Source organism: Chionomys nivalis, chromosome 17, assembly GCF_950005125.1.
Source record: "Chionomys nivalis chromosome 17, mChiNiv1.1, whole genome shotgun sequence".
In the NCBI taxonomy this organism is placed as follows: domain Eukaryota; kingdom Metazoa; phylum Chordata; class Mammalia; order Rodentia; family Cricetidae; genus Chionomys; species Chionomys nivalis.
In genome coordinates this window covers 37737116-37754940 of record NC_080102.1, presented here as the reverse complement: position 1 = coordinate 37754940, position 17825 = coordinate 37737116, and the positions used below count along the sequence as shown (strand labels likewise).

Sequence of the window (17825 nt, the reverse complement as noted above, 5' to 3'; positions counted from 1 at the left end):
TGTGGTCACCAGCAGAAGCCAAGATTGAGCCTGTGTAAGGGAGTCACCAGTGGAAAGTAAAATGAGTCGCTGGCTGTGTGGATGTGAGCTGGATGGGTAGAGGGTAGCAGTGGTCAGGGATGCTGGCGAAAAGAGAGTGGATACCTGGGGAGCAGAAGCGTCCTGGATGGATGGGTGGAGGGTGGATGAGTGACTGGGGAGCAGTGGAGGATGGGTAAGTGGTCGGATGGTTGGATGGATATAGGTTTGGATCAACAGATGGGAGTAAACAGACGGGTGGAAGGAGAGGAGGTAGGTGGGAGGGGACAGGTAGCTAGGCAGCCGGATAAATGGGCCTTTACACCTATGCTGGATAGACCCTTGTACAGTAAGAGACAGGGACTGGGAAGACTGGGCCAGTGAGCAGAGGGATAAACTGGCCAGCAATCCAGACAGACTTTGGATGTCAAGGAAGCATGCTGCCCAGGAAGGGCTGACGGATGTGGCCAAACCAACTCACCCAGCCCAAGGTCCTTAGCTCTTTAGACTCCACAGTAGGTTGTCTCAAGTGGAAAGGACCCCATCCCAGCCTGTGTCCTTGACACCTCCATAGAGAGCTCCCTGGTCAGAAATCTCTAAGCCCCATTAGCCCCATTCCCCCTACCCCAAGTCTGTAGGGTGAAGTCAGGGCAGCTGAGCCCTGACAGGACACAGGCTGAGGGCTTGGTGCCTTCAGCACAGGAGAACCCAGGCAAACCATGTCAGCAGCACCGTCCCCTCTCTTCCCCAGCTGGGAGCCATTTGTTCTGCATCCTGCGTGGTAATTAGGGCTCTGGCGGGGTTAACCCCTGCATTCCTGGCACAGCTTTGGAGGCAGGCAAGGGACTTGGAAAAATCAGCAGAGAAAGACATGAGAAAGAAGGAATGCCCACCCCACGTCCCTGGATTCCAGGGGCCTTCTTTTTTTCTTTTTTCAAATAATTTATTTTTATTTTATGCACATTGGCATTTTGCCTGCATGCATGTCTGTGGGTGTCGTGTGTGAGGGTGTCAGATCTTGGAGTTACAGACAGTTGTGAGCTGCCATGTGGGTGCTGGCAATTGAACCTTGGTCCTCTGGAAGAGCAGCCAGTGTTTTTAACCTTAACCGCTGAGCCATGTCTCCAGATCCGCTCCCCCCCACCACTCCAGAAGGGGTATACTTCTTTTTCTTCCATTTTCCCAGAGCAAACTGAGTCAGATCCTTAAATCAGAAGTGGAGCCAGGAGCAGGGATTGTGGCCTATGTGGAGATAGACTTCTCTAGAAACAACCTCAAATGTGAGCAAGGGCCCCTCTCAGGCTCAGTTCATCCATCTGTACAATGGGACAAGAATGTCTGCCTAGATAGTCACACAGCTAGCTGGGAGAAATGAAGTATTTGGAATCTGGTCCAGAAGTTGGGAGGTTCTGAACCACTGAGCCAGGGTACAGAGGATGGCGCAAGAGTGGACAGAGGGTAACCACTTGCACCCAAACAGCTTTCTCAGCTGGGTGGGGCAGTGCAGGTCTTTACTTTTAGGGCAGCCTCGTCTATATCATGAGTTCCCAGGCCAAGTAGGTCTCCAAAGTGAGGTGCTGTCTCGATAAACAAAGACAGCTTTCTGGGTCATCTCTCTGGGCTTGCAACACACCCTCAGGTATGGTGAATGCCTGCCCCAGAGCTAGACTCATTTTAAAGAGAAGCCTGTGCTGTGTGCACAGACAGCCTTGAACTCTGGGTCTTTGACGCTGAGCCAAATGGCTTCCTTTCTGAGCTGCTCCAGGAACCCTGGCTGGAGGGAAGAATAGCTTTCCCGCCAACCAGAGCACCTTTGAGAGCAAGAGCTATTGGTAATCAAGCTGGGACACCAGTGCTCTCGACAAGCAGGACATGTCATCTTCCTGTCAAAGTAGGAGGCCCTGGACAAGTCACCTCACTTTTCCACAAAAGGGACACGGTGGCACAATTGTTCCCAGAGGGCGCTCACAAAGATTAAATGTAATTATGCAGGGTATGCATTAGGTGCTCAATAAAAGCTGGGAGATTTTTAATTGAATCTACGCACACAGACACCTGGCCATGTTAAATAGGCAGGCCCGGCTCCCTTCTGTCCTGTGTGCCAGCCTCCTCACCCATGCCTTGCAGTACCTCTGAGTCCTGGGGAGATTGTTCTCAATTCTCTGAGCTGCCCTGGGGGAACCACCTCTATCCCAACCTTATTTGCATGCCACTTGAGCGTGCCTCTTGGTATGGTTTGTGCCTCATTTTCTTTATTCGTCCAGCTGCAAAAATGGCCCCCTTCCCAAGGAGAAGAGCACAGAAATACAGAGTCAACTCTAGAGGCACATCACTCTGCAACAGCCTGTCTCCTCTATCCACCTGCCCTTATGGTGGGTCCCTCACCCCTGCAGGGACAGTGCTGCCCAGCTCCATTCCTGGTTCCACAACTCAAAACCTTTGCCCTCGGTCTGTCCAGTGTGAACTTCCTAGGCTCTCTGCTGTTCTTTCTGTTTCTTTAAGTCTTCACCGACTTTTCTCTCTTCCAGGGACCCTTGCTCAATATCCCACTCCCAGACTGCCTTAGGGGACCGCCGGTGCCACGCGCAGCCCCTAGGACTCCTGGCCGTCCTCAGAGGGAAGAAGAGGGCACACGCCATGTAGGGGGCCAGGATGTGTCTTCTCTCCTTGAGCATGACTAACTCTGTGCCTTCTTTGAAGTAGGGGGCCTCACTAAAGATTTCTAAGGTGTGACCTCATTTACTAGTTCAACAACTCACCTAGTTGCTAGAGCGGTGAACAGGAGATAATGTAATGTCTGATGTCTGCTTTGATAACTCTGCTTTTAATAGATGTGTGTGCACGAGTGTGCATGCGTGCGTGCATGTGTGTGTGTGTTTTTATTCTGGGAAAAGAACTTCCCTCCTCCAGAAGAGCAGGAAGCACTCTTAACAGCTGAGCCATCTCTCCACCCCCCTGAGGAAACTGAGGCACTGAAAGGCAAGGAAGGAACCACGGCCATACCAGCTTTAGGGTCCACGACATGACCACATGCTATACAACACCCCTCTCTCTCTCTCTACGTGTGGCCTGCAGCAATGGCCTCTTCCCCAGAGTAGCTAAGTGTTCTGCTAGTATCAAACGGGGCTAGTATTGGGGCAGAAGGAGACTGGAGAGAAAGGGAAAGAGTGAATGCCCACACTTTAAAACAAAAAATTCAAGGTCTTCTGGCCAGTTCCCCCAGCTCCAGCAAAGAAAGTCTGGAGGCCCAGGCCAAAGTTGTCAGTCCTGGATTCCCCGAGGTCATCTGAGGAGCAGTGGGCAGCAAAGAGTCCCTGTGCCCTCCTCTGGACATTCCCAACTCAGGACAGGGTGAACATTCCCGAGGTCGCCCCGCCTAGAGGCGGCGGGATGGGGCCTGGCATGGCACCCCCGCCGCGCCCCTGCAGTCCTCGCGGCGTGGCTAGCACTGGAGGGGGCGCGGCCGCCGCGGGCGGAGCAGGGGCGGAGAGAGCCCGCAGCCCGCCCCCGCCCGGGGATCCGGCCGCCAAGCTCGCGGCCAGGGCGGCACAGACCGGCCCAGCTACTCTTGGGCTTCGCAGGGACGCGCCAGCGCACCAGCCCCTGGACCCCCGGGCTCGACGACACGAGGTAACCGCGAGCGCGGGCCGGGGGAGTGCGCACCATCCTGGGCGCGCGGGGCCAACCTTTAGAAGACCGGGACGCGCAGACTTTCTAGGGTTGTTTTGTCACGTTGCGGGAGGGCGGTGGGGACCAAGGATCGGAGGACAGAGCACTAAACCGGGAGGCGGGCAGAGGGCGAGCCTAGGGCCGTCTGCGCGCATTCCTTCGCGGGCAGCGGAAGAGAAGAGACCCCAGGGCCCCTCGGCGACGCCAGAGCGGGAGCGGGAAGCTGGGGGGGTGGGGGGGGCGGACGGGGACAGGGCACCCTGCCCCCTCCCCAGCTGCATTCCAGACTGGAGCAGCGGATGAGGTCATCCCGTCCGGTTCCCTTCTGGCCACGGCAGCCGCTGCCCGCGCCGGACCGGACCGAGAGACTCTCCAAAGTCTCCCCTCCATGGTTCCCAGAAGGGAAAGTTTTCTAGTTGAAGTCTTTCCTGAACTTCCCATTCCAGCTGATTCTGTCCTTGTCCCAACTATGCCAGACTCGCCAAGTTTGAAGCCCATTTTCTAGACTGGGAAACTGAGACTGAGAGCACAGCGGCAGAGTGGAGGGGGCTTAGCTCTAACTTGGGGTACTGGAGCAAGAATGCATCTTATTAAGTCGGTAGTGGCACGCAAGTTAATCCCAACACGTAGGAAACTGAGGCTCGAGGATCACAATTTCGAGGTCAGCCTGGGCTATATATCAAGACCTTGTAAACAAACAAAACCTCGGTTTTTCCTCCCGCTTTCCGAGTGGCTCCCTAATGGCCTGAGGCGCTCCCTCCTAGCCCACTGGCCCGGACGTTCAACAGCTTACCCCATTCCTGGCCTCAGTTTCCCTATCTTCCACCACCTCAAAGTGCTGGACTTAGAAAGGATGCCCCTGGAGGACTTAACTTCTAATCCCAAATGTCACAGATTGGGGGGAATCTGAAGCAACAGAATCCCCCAGTCCTGTGTTGATGTCAAAGAACTGTGCCCCCCACCCCCCAGCAGGCTGCCTGGTTTGTGGGAGACTGGGAGCTCTGTACACCTGCTTAAGGGAGTATCAGGGTACTCCAAGGAGCCGCTGCCCCTACCCCCTGGCCCTTCCCCACCATCGGAGTGGCTTTTCTTTCCCAACTTCCTTGTGTCCACAGCCACCCCTGTTGGCCTCTGAGTGAGTGCGCCCTGCCAAAGCCCCCCAGACTTGTCCCTGTGGTCACTACTACCAAGGGAGCTCTAAGCACGCGTCCATGCCGTTGATGAGTTGATTTAAGAGCTCTCCCCAGAGACTGGCCTCTCACCGTGACAGCTCATGCCTGGGTCTTGGATACTGAACTGCAGAACCAGGATCCTGTTTCTCCTTCTGGTGACTTCCCCACATCTGCCATTGTCACTTCTGCTAGTGTTGGTAGAATGTAAGCAAGCTCCAGGACACTCCGCTTTGTTCTGTGACCTAGAGCTCGTTTTCCCCGTGTAAAATGGGTGAATGGAGCATTTACAGGGGCTGTTTCCTGGGCCTTTGAGAGAAAAGGGTCCTCATATCTCAACCCCCCAGTGCAGGTGGCGTGACCCTAAGGCCAGCAGTAGTCAGTGGCTGGCACCCAGTGTTAAGCCGGTGCATCGAAGGGTCACTAGAATGAAAGATGCCCCTTATTTGTGAAGTTCTGGATTTGAAACCATGCCTACCCTGCTCCAGAGTGGGAGAACTGAGGTCTTCTACATCTCTTCCGCTCTTTCCTGTCTTCTCTGGCTGGAAGGCTTTTCCTCTTTCTCCATGGGAAGACAGAGACAGTAACTGAAGTTGGTCCAGGACGCTCTGCTGCAGTAGAGGATGCTATCTACAGGTGCCCAGAGGCCTTTGGGAGGTGGCTTCATCACAAGGTTGGTCAGGGGGTTGGATAGGGCAGGAGCCTGGAAGAAGCTCAGAAGTTTGAGAATTTGGTAGTGTCACAATTTAGACACAGTTGATCCCTCCCTGTGCCATTTTGCAAAGTGAGCTCTACCCGGTTCCCCAGCTCCTTCCTTTAGACTCTGAAGTGTAGAGACTAGTTTCCACAGAGCTGGGAAACCTGGCCAGTGTTTACCTGCCACGGGACCTTGGATGAGTCTGTTCCCTGGGCCTGTCAACCCTCTTTGTAGCCCGAGCCAGCCTTCCAAGCCTCCAGGGGGTGTTGGAGAATCATCTGATGACGTCATGTCATTGGTCAGCCAACAAGCAGAATGCTTTATAACTTCAGCAAGCATTCCAGGAGGGCTTCTCTGCGCTGGGGGTGCCAGGGAAAGGGATGATTCAGAAGTCCCCCCCCCAGGAGGGGAGGAGCTAGGCCTGGAGGAGGATCCACTGGTGGGGCGGAAGAGAATGCAGTCCCAAAACAAAGCGAGCTTTGTCCAGTTCTGCTCCTTGTTTTATCTGGTTAGTTAACCTATTTTGAATTTCAAATAACATTATAGAAGGGCTGCATTGAGAATCTTAAGCTTGGAGGTGGCAGTTAGGGTTGAGAAAAATTTTAAAAAAAAGTTGAAACTCAGGTTTAGATCTTTATCAGTTGAGCAGGTGTGTGGTGGTGACTTGTCCAAGGTCACAGGGTGAGGACTCTGAGTCCCCAGTCTACTCTACCCTCTCAGAAGGTGGCAGGGGGTGGTCCCTCTGACCGGAAGGTTATCTCGGCTAATGATGAGGCTGGCTATGGATTTGGCCACGTGCTAAGCGCTGGGAGGGAGAGAGGCAGGAAAATCCAGGCATCGCCCCACCCTCAAAGTGCTCAGGGAAACAAGACTGGGCCCTGAAAGCCGGCAAGGGCTTATGTGAGTCAGAGGCCCCGAGTTCAAGTTTGGACTAGCTTTTTGGCGAGACCTTAAGCAAACTTGGCCCTCTCTGGGTCGCAGAAAACCAGAGTGTGGGCTTCAGGACCCTAAGTCCTCCAGCCACCTAGGGAAAGAGAAAAGGAGACCCAGAGGTGCCAACTGAGAAGGGTAGCACAGCAGAGGAACGAGGTGAGGGATCAGGAGGGATGTTCGTATGTAGGGACTAGCTTTTGACACCCATGGCACTATTTTTTTCCTTAAAACTTGTTCCCCAACAACAAGGCTCCTCCATCAATCTGACCAACTGATGAAGCCCTTTCTGCAGGCCTTCTTAGATCATTGAATGCTCAAGCACACAGGAGCTGGCTGGAAAAAGCCCCCCCCCTTTCTTTTTTTTTTTTTTTTTTTTTTTTTTTTTTTGGTTCTTCGAGACAGGGTTTCTCTGTGGCTTTGGAGCCTGTCCTGGAACTAGCTCTTGTAGACCAGGCTGATCTCGAACTCACAGAGATTCACCTGTCTCTGCCTCCCAAGTGCTGGGGTTAAAGGCATGCGCCACCACCGCCCGGCTTGGAAAAAGCCACTTTTGACCACAGGATCCCTTTTCCAGGAAGCACCTTGGAGGCCGAGGGCCCTGAGGAGCGTCAGTGCTGGCTTTGTGGCAGGCTGTGTACATAGTAGTTCACAAGACCTTGGCAGGGCGCCTCCTTTCTCTTGGCCTCTCCAGGTGGAATAGATTTGAACCCCCAGAGAACTGAAACATGCCGGCAAGAGGTGTGTGTCTGGAGCAGGCTCAAGGTCGCTGGGATGGGGAACCCAACTCTCTGTTTCTTTCTGAGAAGTCACCGGCAAGTCACTACAGTTTCAAATCCATTTCTCATTCCTGCTCTAGTGCCTCTGGCAAGTCTAGTGTCTGAGTCGCCTGACGTGGGCCGGAGAGCCATTGACACCTCACCTGCAGGTCTTATGTCATGATCGATCATTTTTCCGCTTCACTGATGCCCATTGTGAACTCAGAGCAGAATGGAGTCTCTGTCCTCGCCCAGGCAGTGGCGCTCAGAGGCATCCACACTTCTGACTGTGATTGCCGTCCACGCTGCCGGTTCTCAGCCGTGGCGTGCACATGTGTGTGGGTGCATAGGTCCACGTGCTCACATACAGAAGTCCTGCTCTGTCTCTCTTAGTCCCTGGAAGCAGAGCCACTCACTGAACCTGAAACTTGTCGGTTTGGTTTTGTTTTGGTTCCACCCCACAACACTGGGATTACGCTTGACCCTGTCATGGGTGTTGCAGAGTTCAAGGTCCTTAAGCTTGTGCAGTAAGCGGGCTCCACACTGTCACCACCGCCCCCCAGATCCTTCCTGAACCCCCTACATGCGGACTCTGCGGGTCCTCCTTTGTGCCTGGCTGGGCGGCCGCATTTGTTCTCTTGGGTGGCTACTGTTTGGACTCGGATTTCCTCTGCTGCTGCCGTGCCACAATGCTGTCTCTCTGCCCTTCCAGGTCTCCACCCCAGGACAGGGACCACCCATCTGGTGTCTTCTTGGATCCTCAGCCTCACCAGAGGCAAGGGACAGGGCCTCTGGGAGAGAGGAGTAGACGCCTTCAGCCTCAGCACTGGGGACAGCGCCTTAACAGAGTCAACGGTTGGCTTCTGCTGCACCATCCTCATCCACAGAAAGAGGCTGAGAAGGGTCCCTAAGCCCAGCCTGCCATCTCCCCTGGCCCTAGCTGGGCATGGACCAGCAGTTGTGAGCAGCCAAAGCTGATGCCTGGCCCCCAGGGGGGCATAGGAGCCCCCACCATGAGCTTGGGCAAGATGTCTCCTGTAGGGTGGGTGTCCAGTTCCCACGGAAAGAGGCGACTGACAGCAGACATGATCAGCCCCCCGCTTGGGGACTTCCGCCACACCATGCACGTGGGCCGTGGTGGGGATGTTTTCGGTGACACTTCCTTCCTCAGCAACCATGGGGGTCGCTCTGGGAACACCCACCGCTCACCCCGAAGTTTTCTGGCCAGGAAGCTCCAGCAGGTGCGCCGGGTGGGGGGGCCTCCTCGAAGGATGGCTTCCCCAGCTTCAGCGTCACCTGCCCCACCTGCCATCTCCCCCATCATCAAGAATGCCATTTCTCTGCCCCAGCTCAACCAAGCCACCTATGACAGCCTGGTGGTGGGCAAGCTCAGCTTTGACAGCAGTCCTGCCAGCTCCACGGATGGCCGCTCTGGTTACGGTGAGGACCTGGGTTCACAGTCTCTTTTCCATTGCTAGGATTCAACCCCAGAGAAATTGTGGGGTTCTTCCAGGCCTCCATAGCAACCTTTCCCCATAGCTGTTCAAGTCTATGAACTGTTGGAGTCTGGCCGCCAACCTAGGCTGAGGATGAGGGGCAGTGGTGGCATTAGGGAGGTGGGGTGCCAGCCTACTTAGGTCTCATAACCCCGAGGCTGAGATAGATATAAAGTTTGTATTATAGCAACCCTCTAACTTGCTCTGTGACTCTGGCGAACCTTTCTCATCTCTGGGCTTTGTGGCTAGTCTACCCCTTTCTGTCTCCTTCCGTGAAGCAGCCCCCACCTCAGTGTCCGATGATATCACGGTGAGGCTCTCTGAGCCTGCTCTGGTTTCCAGTCCTAGTAAGCATATGGACTTCGCGCCAGTCCTCACCTCTACGGGTCCCTTAGTCTCAGTGCTAAGATTCAGCGAAGCAATGAGGCCAGTCTACTCTACACAGTGAGTTCCAGGACAGCCTAGGCTACATAGAGAGACTCTGTCTCAAAACACCAGACTGGGAAAGATTGAGTAAAGTCAGCCGTGACCTAGGCAGCTCTGAAGCAGGTGCTCTGGACAGCTGTTATTTGAACAAAGGCTCCTGTAACTTGGCAAATTGATTCAGGTGTGAATGCCACCTTGGTAGGCCAACTCTCCAGGGGACCGTGGGTTACTGCTGCCCCCTCATGGTCATGCTTTGCATTACAGTCTTGGTGCCACTATATCAGACCTGGTGGTCCTGCAAGTAAGGGTTGGGCTGGTAACCTTTGGAGGACATGTCTCTGTCCTGAGAACCTATGATTTCAGGCCTTGGCTTCTGGTTCCTTCGTATGCCCACAGATAAACTAACATGCAGCCATCGGTCAGTTTCATAGAGGGAATCAGGAACCATGGCCAAGTCCACATCAGGACTGAGTGTCAAGATTCAAGCTGCAGGCATAGTTCCAACCCCCGACAGACTGGCATTGGGCAAGGTCTGCCCATCTCAAGCTGAACTTCCACTTGCTCTTCTGTAAAGTGGCATCAGGATTAGTTTCAGATCGTGTGGAAGGCTGTGGGGTCCGTGTAGAGGCCAGCAAGGGATACAGCTTTCCAAGGGCCCCATGGTAGATCAGGATTGTCCTGGCTCTTTGTCTCCAAGAACGGACTAGGAACCCCATCCTTGACCTCTTCCCCATTTCTCTGCTAGGCCTGGATTCTGGGTTCTGCACCATCTCGCGCCTGCCACGTGCGGAAAAGCACAGCAACCGAGACCATGACTGTGACCGCGACCATGCTCAAGACCGAGAGCAAAATTCTTTCCCCTCTGAGCCCGAGCTTCGACGCTCTGACTCCCTCTTGTCTTTCCGTTTTGACCTTGACCTAGGTCCCTCGCTCCTTAGCGAGATGCTAGGGGTCATGAGCCTTTCAGAAACCCCAGCAACTGAGACCACAGCCCCTGCTGCCAAGCCCCCTGCCTCAGCAGCAACTCCCGCTGCCCCTATTGCAAAACTCCCAGCCCGTGCCATAACCACCCCAGACCCTGTAGCAAGCCTCGCAGCTCCTGCAGCAAGCCCCCCAGCCCGTGGACATTTCCCCAATGGGGTCACTGCTGTGCTGGGCGCTGTGGCTGAGGTAAAGCCCAGCCCAGTGGGAGAGAATCCCCAGGTGCTTCCCAACATGGCCTTTGGCAGGCACGGAGCCAGCTGGGGTGCCAGCCGGGCCAGCCGCCACTACACTGAGATGGATGCTCGGCGGGAGCTGGCAGGGGTGCTACCTCAAGTCCACGGCTCCTGGGAGAGCCTGAATGAAGAATGGAGTGCACCTCCGGCCAGTGACAGAACCCCAGTGCCCAGCACGGTGCTTGTCAATTCCTTTGAATTTGCTGACGCTGAGGAAGATGACGAAGTCAAGGTGTGAGGGACTGGGCATGGGCTCCAGGTCCTGCCATCCTGAAGACTCAGAGAAAGCAGAGGGGCTGAGTTCACCCACCATCACCTAACGACCACACTGCCCACAAGACATGGACAGTTGCCCAACTGGAGTTAGCCCCACATCCTTCCTGGTATATGGAAGGCAGACATTGGTAAGGGGGTCCTTACTGCTCTGACCCACCTCCCTCCGCTGCCTCTAGGCTTCAGTCATACCCTGTGCCAACCCCATGGCCTCACAGTGTGGGCTTTGTGCCCCCGAATGCTTCCCGGGTGGGGTGGGGCTGGCTAAGGACCATACAGGGCCATTGTTTCTGTGGGACTGCCTGCTCCTGCTCATTTAGACTGCCCCAGAAGGCCACCACTATGTCCTCAATAGCCCTATTCCAGGCTCCTCTCCAGTTCCCAGAGAAAGGTCAGGTGTAGAGTCTTCTGTGAACCCCAGATCCGCCTCCTGTGCCTGACCGTAAAAGCTGACTACGAAGCCAGGGAGGCAGCCCCTGCTGAAGTGCCCTTTCCCCTCCTGGGAGTTTGGAAAGTTGAGGACCCCCTTTCAGTCCCCCCAGCTAGAAGGGGGGGCAGACAAGGTAATGAGTAACCAGCCTGGAATGCTTAACCGATAAGAGGCCCAGGTGGGACCCTTATCTGCAGTTCCTGGAACACCCTGGCCCCAGGTGCCTGGAACCAGTATCTGCCCCATAATCCCGCGGGACAGCTTGGCAGGTGCTCAGGTCACCAGGAGGAAGGGAAGTTTACAGGCACGGGGTGGCTTGGGAGCACCTCCCATCCTCCTCCCTTGGCAGCACTACACCCTGTGCCTCAGTCTCCAACCCTGCATCGAAGGTGGGGGAGCATTAACACGCATGGGAAGCTAACATTTCTCACTGTGGAAATAATAAATGTGGATTCTTTTATTTGCTCTTGACCTAGGGGCTGGGGTTAGTCAGAAGGAGCGTGGGAAATTACAGGACCTAAAGACCGCGGTCCTAATGGGGCTCGCAGAGAGGGCTGAAACGGGTTTAGGAACTGAGGTCTTGTTCTGAAGAGGTGCTGCGTGCTCACTCAAGCTTGAAGGAGGAGATTTGGACCCCGGCCATACTTAGGTAGCGCAGGTGGTTTTGACCCAGCCTGTTGGGGAAGGTCACCGTGTGTCCGTCAGGTAGTGTCACCTTGAACTCATTATTATGGAAGGCCACAGTGATCTGTAGGGAGAGGAAACATTGTCAGGAGAGCCTGGGAAGGGTCCTCATGGTGCCTGACGGTGCTCCCATGTCCAGGCAGGAGGGCCATCATTTGGGCTCACATTTGACCTCACCTTGACGTCCTCTCCTGGACTGAAGCACTTGTTACTTTCTCGTTGCTCTTGTCCCCAGCTGCCGCCATCACGAGAGTTGAAGACAATGGTGGATTCGTTGAAGCGAGGGTTAAAATGCAGGTTCAGCTTGTCTTGCTCCTGGCCCAGGTTAATGGTGAAGCTACAGGGAGGAGTGGCAGGAGAACAGCTTAGGACGGGGAACTTTGGTTGACCACAAGCTGGAGGAGCGAGTCAAGATGCTGCCATTGAGATCTGTAATTTGCAGCCAGTAGGCTGTGCACAGCGGTGGCGCCTTCTGTTTGGAGTAGGCACAGGCTGTTGGCGGGGTGATTAGGAGTGACAACTGCAGGTTGTCTGTCCTGGAGGAGACAGCTGAAGAGCTGTCACCAGAGGAATGCAGGCAGGGGGTATGGCTTGGCAGGATCACTAGAGGAGCCTGGGTTAGTGAGTCAGAGTCCCTGAAAGTAGGACCTTTGGGGTGTGGGGTTCCGTCATGGGTGAGGGTTCTCAGACCAGGCATATCCGCATGTTTCTGTAAGCGAGGAGCCTTTTTCTCTTAGCTCCTAGTCTGTGTGTCTGCCTCCTTCCTAACACAGGAGCTAGAGGTTTTATCTCACGAAATGCTGGCGGTGCTGAGCAGCCAGGGAGTTAAAAGCACACTCAGGTAGAGGAAGAGGGGACCTTTGCTGCCCCCTGGTGACAGCCTCTGGTTAGAGTCACAGGACCTGGTTAAGAGGGTGGTGAGCAGGATGTGTACGATTCAGCACAGGCTTCAGACCTGCCGGGTCAGGCAGAGTACCACCCTTCTCCACCTGCCCCTTTGTTGACAGTCGAGACCAGGAAACAGAGAGCAGTGGCTGTCCTGACATTCTGAGGGTTCCTAACCCAAAGGACGCAAGGGCAACTCCTAACAGGAGCCAGAAAGGATGTGGTAAGGAGCATATATAAAAAGAGTCACTGCTCCCGTAACCTTTGAGGTCCCAGTCCTCAGCCCCGCCCACACTTTGCTCACCTGTTTACATCCTTGTGGATCTTGCCTTTAATTTTCAGGGTCATCCCTGATTTCATGTCCAAGTTTGTGATCTCAAATTTCTCCTGGAGCAACAGAACAGAAGGCTTCAGAGAATCATGAAAGGGACCCTTTGCCCTGCTGCTGTCTTATGCCACCTGACATCCTGCCATTCTGGATGTCTCTCTTACCTCTCTGCCCTCATGGAGACCACAGCATTGTGACTCGGGTTTCCCAGAGGCCCCTTAGCCTCTGCTTCGCTGTCCTCCACCCCACAACCCAAGAAGAGAATGCCTAGGGCTGGAAGGTCACGGAATGGGCAGACTGACCTCTGCAGGTCTTACAATTTCCCAGTGTTCAAGTAACACGCTGCCCTTAGCACACCCAAAACATGGGTGTAATGCAGAAATGACCATGTCAGGCTGAGCATGGTGGCATATACCTTTAATCCTAGCTCTTGGGAGGCAGAGGCAGGTAGCTTTTTGTGAGTTTGAGGTCAGCCTGATCTACACAGCAGGTTTCCAGCCATCCAGAGCTACATGGTGAAACCCTGTCTCAACAAACAAACAAACAAAAACCCAATGGAATAAGACATGGTGATCCATGCTTGCAATCCAAGTCTGGGGGGGGGGCAGAGTCAGGAAGATCCCTGGGTCTCCGTGGCCAGGCAGTCCAGACTGAGAGACCTTGTCTCAAAGGAAGCATTTTTTGGAGTGACGGCTAAGGTTGCACACACACACACACACATGAGTGCAGTCATACACATACACTAAAGAGGGTGTGGGAGAATGGTCAGAATACATTATGTGTGAGTATAAAGTTGTCAAATGACAAAACTTGTCAGTCAATCCAGGCTGGGATGGAGCTAAGTAGTAGAGCGCTTACCTAGCATGCAGAAAGTCCCAGAATTCCAAACCCACCCCTTTAAAAGAAAGTCAGAAGCAGTTGCTGAGTATCCACTGCGACAGATGTTGAGGGAGGCTCCAAGACCAATAGCACCCACTTTCAAGCCGGTTGCAGGAAGTTCAGCATCCCATTTGTGAGGCCCAAGCATAGGGCCTGACCCAGATGGCAGAAATGGGGGTGGCCACCCCTGTACTATCTAGTATTCCTCTGCCCTCACCTCCAACCAGGGCATCAGTAGTACCCCAGTTTCTTGGCAGCTAACTCCTATCTTTTCTTAATGAATTTATTTTTTATGATTTATTTATTTTTGTTTTTTATGTGCTTTGGTGTTTGGCCTGCATGTATGACTGGGTGAGGGTGTCAGATCCCCTGGAACTGGAGTCACAGACAGCTGTGAGCTGCCATGTGGGTGCTGGGAGTTGAACCTGGGTCCTCTGGAAGAGCAGTCAGTGCTCTTAACCACTGAGCCACCTCTCCAGCCCCTGACTGAGGAAAGAGAAAGTGTCCAGGCTGAGTTTCCAAAGCCCACTGCTTTGAAATATCCATCCTTCATGCTTGTGACCAGAGGGTGATATCTGAGCTGAGCAGCTCCTATGGTCAGCATTTCTGTACTGTGGGCTTCATTTATCGACATGAATCTATCTGATTTCTTCTTGCCTTGTATTACTATTTTTTAAATCTTATTTACTTATATTTTATGTATGAGTGCTCTGCAGGCCAGAAGGGGCGCCAGATCTCATTACAGATGGATGTGGGCCACCATGTGGTTGCTGGGAACTGAACTCAGGACCTCTGAAAGAGCAATTAGTGCTCTTAACCGCCAAGCCATCTCTCTAGACTACTACTAGTAGTAGTAGTATTGTATGTATGACCTGCATGGATGTCTGTGCATCATATGCATGCCTGGTGCTTGCAGAGGCCAGAAGAGGACATTGGATGTCCCTGGAATTGGAGTTACAAACGGCTGTGAGCTGCCATGAGGGTGCTGAGAATCGAACCCAGATCCTCTGGAAGGGCAGCTGGTGCTTTAAACCACTGAGTCACGTCTCCTGTCCCTTGCCTTGTATTTTGTTGACAAGCATCACCAAGGAGTCCTGAATCAAGTCCCCTGTCTGGTGGGGCTTGGGGATGAGGTCAAGAGCACAGCTGTGGGAAGGTTGTCCGTCCTTTGCCACTACAAAGAAGGATGGGGGATGGCTGATTCGAACGCAAGGGAGGCTTGACACCCTGCCCAAACACCCCCACTTGCTATGTAGCCCAGGCTGCCTTTGAACTGGTGATCCTTCTACACTGACTCCCCAGCTCTACCTCTGGTCAAGTGACTTGAGGGCAACCTCACCGCTTTAGGCCTGGGTTCCCTATTGGTGCTATGAGGGGGTTATCGGGGAGGAGAGAGACGAAAGTAAAAGAGTGGTAAGGTGACTGAAATCGAGAAGGCCAAGGGTGTGTCTGGGCCACCAAGGGTCTCCCTGAGGGGCAGGGGCGAGGATATCACTGTCCTTTCCAGCACTGACACCCAGTCACACGGACATCCTACATACTACCTACACTGGCTTGGATGATGTCATTCGCCAAACACACGAGCGTCCTATTCGCCCCACCTGGCACCTGCTATTGTGACCTTGAAAATAGGGTCTTGGAACAACCTAATACGGGACCAGATTGGTCTAGGATAGGCCCTCAATGCACTGGAGCTAATGTCCTAGATGAAAAAGGAAGGGAAATGGGACCAGAGAGGTGGCTCAGTGGTTAAGAGCTGCTCTTGTAGACAACCCAGGTTTGTCTCCCAGCACCCACGTGGTGGCTCACAACCATTCATAATTCTAGTTCCAGGGAATCCAATGCCTTTGTCTAGCCTCTGTGGGTACCAAGAATACACATGGTATAGATACACACATGTGTGCACACACACATGTGCACATACTCATACACAGGCAAAAATACAGAATAAATATTTAAAAAAAAAAACTGAAAGGGAAGGGAACTGGGTACAGAAACACCGCCACCCAAAGGGAAGGCCATATGCAGAGGGGCAAGCCCTGTAATGGGGCATCTGGAGACAGGACCTGTGGGTGCCTACATCCACAGGAAACTGGAATACGTATGTGAAGTTCCTCCCCAGAGCCTTCAGGGAATGCCAGGCCCTGCCCGCCCTGGATTGCAGACATAGACAGGACGAAGAGAGAAGTCTCTGTGGTGGTCAGTCCCTTATTCCAAAGTGGCTTGTCTCAACAGTTCTAGGAAATGAACCTGCCATCTAAACCCCAGAGAATGCCATGCGGTCCCATCCCATACACGTCAGGGGAGACCAAGGCCCCAGGAGAGGGGCATCAACTTGGCTAAAGTCACAGCTGAGCCAGATTGGAACAAAGGCTCAGCAATCTTCAGAGAGTGAAACACCTTTGCATATTGTGGATGGTGGCCTCCTGTAATGTCATCTTGAGCCTCCGTGTGTGTGTGTGTGTGTGTGTGTGTGTGTGTGTCACTCACTCGCTCTCGCTCTCTCCCTCCCTCCTTCCCTCCATCCCTCCCTCTCTCCCTCTCATTTCCCTCTGGTTTATCAAGACAGGTTTTCTCTATGTAACAGCCCTGACTGTGCTGGAACTCACTTTGTAGACCATGCTTGGCCTCTAGCTCACTGAGATCTGCCTGTCTCTGCCTCCCGAGTGCCGGGATTAAAGGCGTGTGCCACCATGCCCAGCCTCTTTCTCTTTTGAGACAGGGACTCCATATGTACCTCTGGTTGGCCAGGAACTTACTGTGTAGACCAGGTTGGCCTCAAACTCAGAGCTCCTTTTGCCTCTGGCCCTTGTATGCTGGGCTTGCAAGCTACATCCCCACATACAGTTTGTGCAGTGCTGGAGATCAAACCCAGGGCCTTGAACATACTAAATACACACTCTCTCATTGATATGGAACCTTTTCCCAGCCCCTGAACCTCAATTTCTCGTCTTTGTGAAACTCAGTAGTGGTTATCAGTCATAATTAATATTACCATCACTGTTCTCACAGAGAGGTCCTGACCCTGAGCCTGGTGGTAGAAGAGAGATGGGCGGCTTCAACGCTAAGGGGTTTAGAGACCATCCACCCAACTTTCTTTTTTTTTCTTTTTGAGATAGGGTCTTTCTGTGTAGCTCTGGCTATCCTGGAACTCACTATGTAGACCAGGCTGGCCTTGAATTTAGAGATCCACCTGTCTCTGCCTCCCAGCTTTTTTTTTTATGCTCATGGAGAAACTGAGACCAAGAGAAGGGCAGCAGTAGAGGACCCCCAAACACCCTACCCTAAGCCACAGCAAAGACAAGCGAGTGGAGGGAAGTGGGCCCCAGGGACCAGCATCCTCACCGACATGGTGACAGCTCCCGGCCACAGCTCTCCCAGTCACTCCCAGAGGCTCGTGTGCAAGGTGTCACCTCTTGGTCAGGTTTATATCCCAGAATATTACACATTAACTACCCCGAGGCCATAAATAAGGACTTTGACCTTATTATTCCCTAATATCTCCTGGCCTGCATTTGCAAATACTCAACAAACAGGAAGACAGATCCTCACCCTGCCTCCCAATTCTGAGCATCCTCCTGGTCTCCCTGCAATTCCTACCAGCCTCCATGGTCAGTACTCCACAGAGCCCAGGGAAGGAGGCCCTAGTACCACCCCCACACAAACCACAGACACCCAGAGCTTGGCAGGCTACCCGGTCTCCCTGCTGAGCCCAGCTCCTACAACCACAAAAAGACAGGCTAAGTCTGTAAAAATGTCCAGGCTTCTATTTTCAATGATGTCATGAGTCATTCGAAGACATTTTTTTTCCTTCTCTCATCCATTCTTTTTTTCTGATTACACATATAACTGGTTTCTTTTTTTTCTTCTTGTGAAACAGAGTCTGCCCATTTTGCCCTCCCACTTCTGTGCCCAAGTGCTGGGATTCCAGGCAGATGCTCCACATCCAGCTGCATGCATGTCCAT

At 53.5% G+C, this 17825-nt stretch overlaps 2 protein-coding genes across 2 annotated transcripts; one reads left to right on the top strand and one right to left on the bottom strand.

The window, feature by feature from the left end:
• The first annotated feature begins 3522 nt into the window (after positions 1-3522).
• Cdc42ep1 (CDC42 effector protein 1) lies at positions 3523-13522 on the top strand. The gene is made up of 3 exons (XM_057792552.1): positions 3523-3648; positions 7954-8681; positions 9909-13522. Exons 2-3 carry the CDS (start codon positions 8219-8221, stop codon positions 10616-10618), a joined length of 1173 nt encoding a protein of 390 aa, XP_057648535.1. The 5' UTR covers positions 3523-3648; positions 7954-8218; the 3' UTR covers positions 10619-13522.
• On the bottom strand, positions 11674-17210 carry Lgals2 (galectin 2). The gene is made up of 4 exons (XM_057792259.1): positions 17205-17210; positions 12957-13039; positions 11945-12104; positions 11674-11831 (listed from the first exon to the last, which is right to left on the bottom strand). Exons 1-4 carry the CDS (start codon positions 17208-17210, stop codon positions 11688-11690), a joined length of 393 nt encoding a protein of 130 aa, XP_057648242.1. The 3' UTR covers positions 11674-11687.
• Positions 17211-17825: the final 615 nt, after the last annotated feature.

Bases quoted from the DNA above. Each gene is read 5' to 3' on its own strand.
- Cdc42ep1 (XM_057792552.1), top strand. From the start codon at position 8,219: ATGCCTGGCCCCCAGGGGGGCATAGGAGCCCCCACCATGAGCTTGGGC. The intron at 8,682-9,908 runs GTGAGGACCTGG...TTTCTCTGCTAG, and splicing joins GGATGGCCGCTCTGGTTACG to GCCTGGATTCTGGGTTCTGC.
- Lgals2 (XM_057792259.1), bottom strand. The intron at 12,105-12,956 runs GTGAGCAAAGTG...TCCTCCCTGTAG, and splicing joins ATCCACAAGGATGTAAACAG to CTTCACCATTAACCTGGGCC. The intron at 11,832-11,944 runs GTGAGGTCAAAT...CTCTCCCTACAG, and splicing joins GTCCAGGAGAGGACGTCAAG to ATCACTGTGGCCTTCCATAA.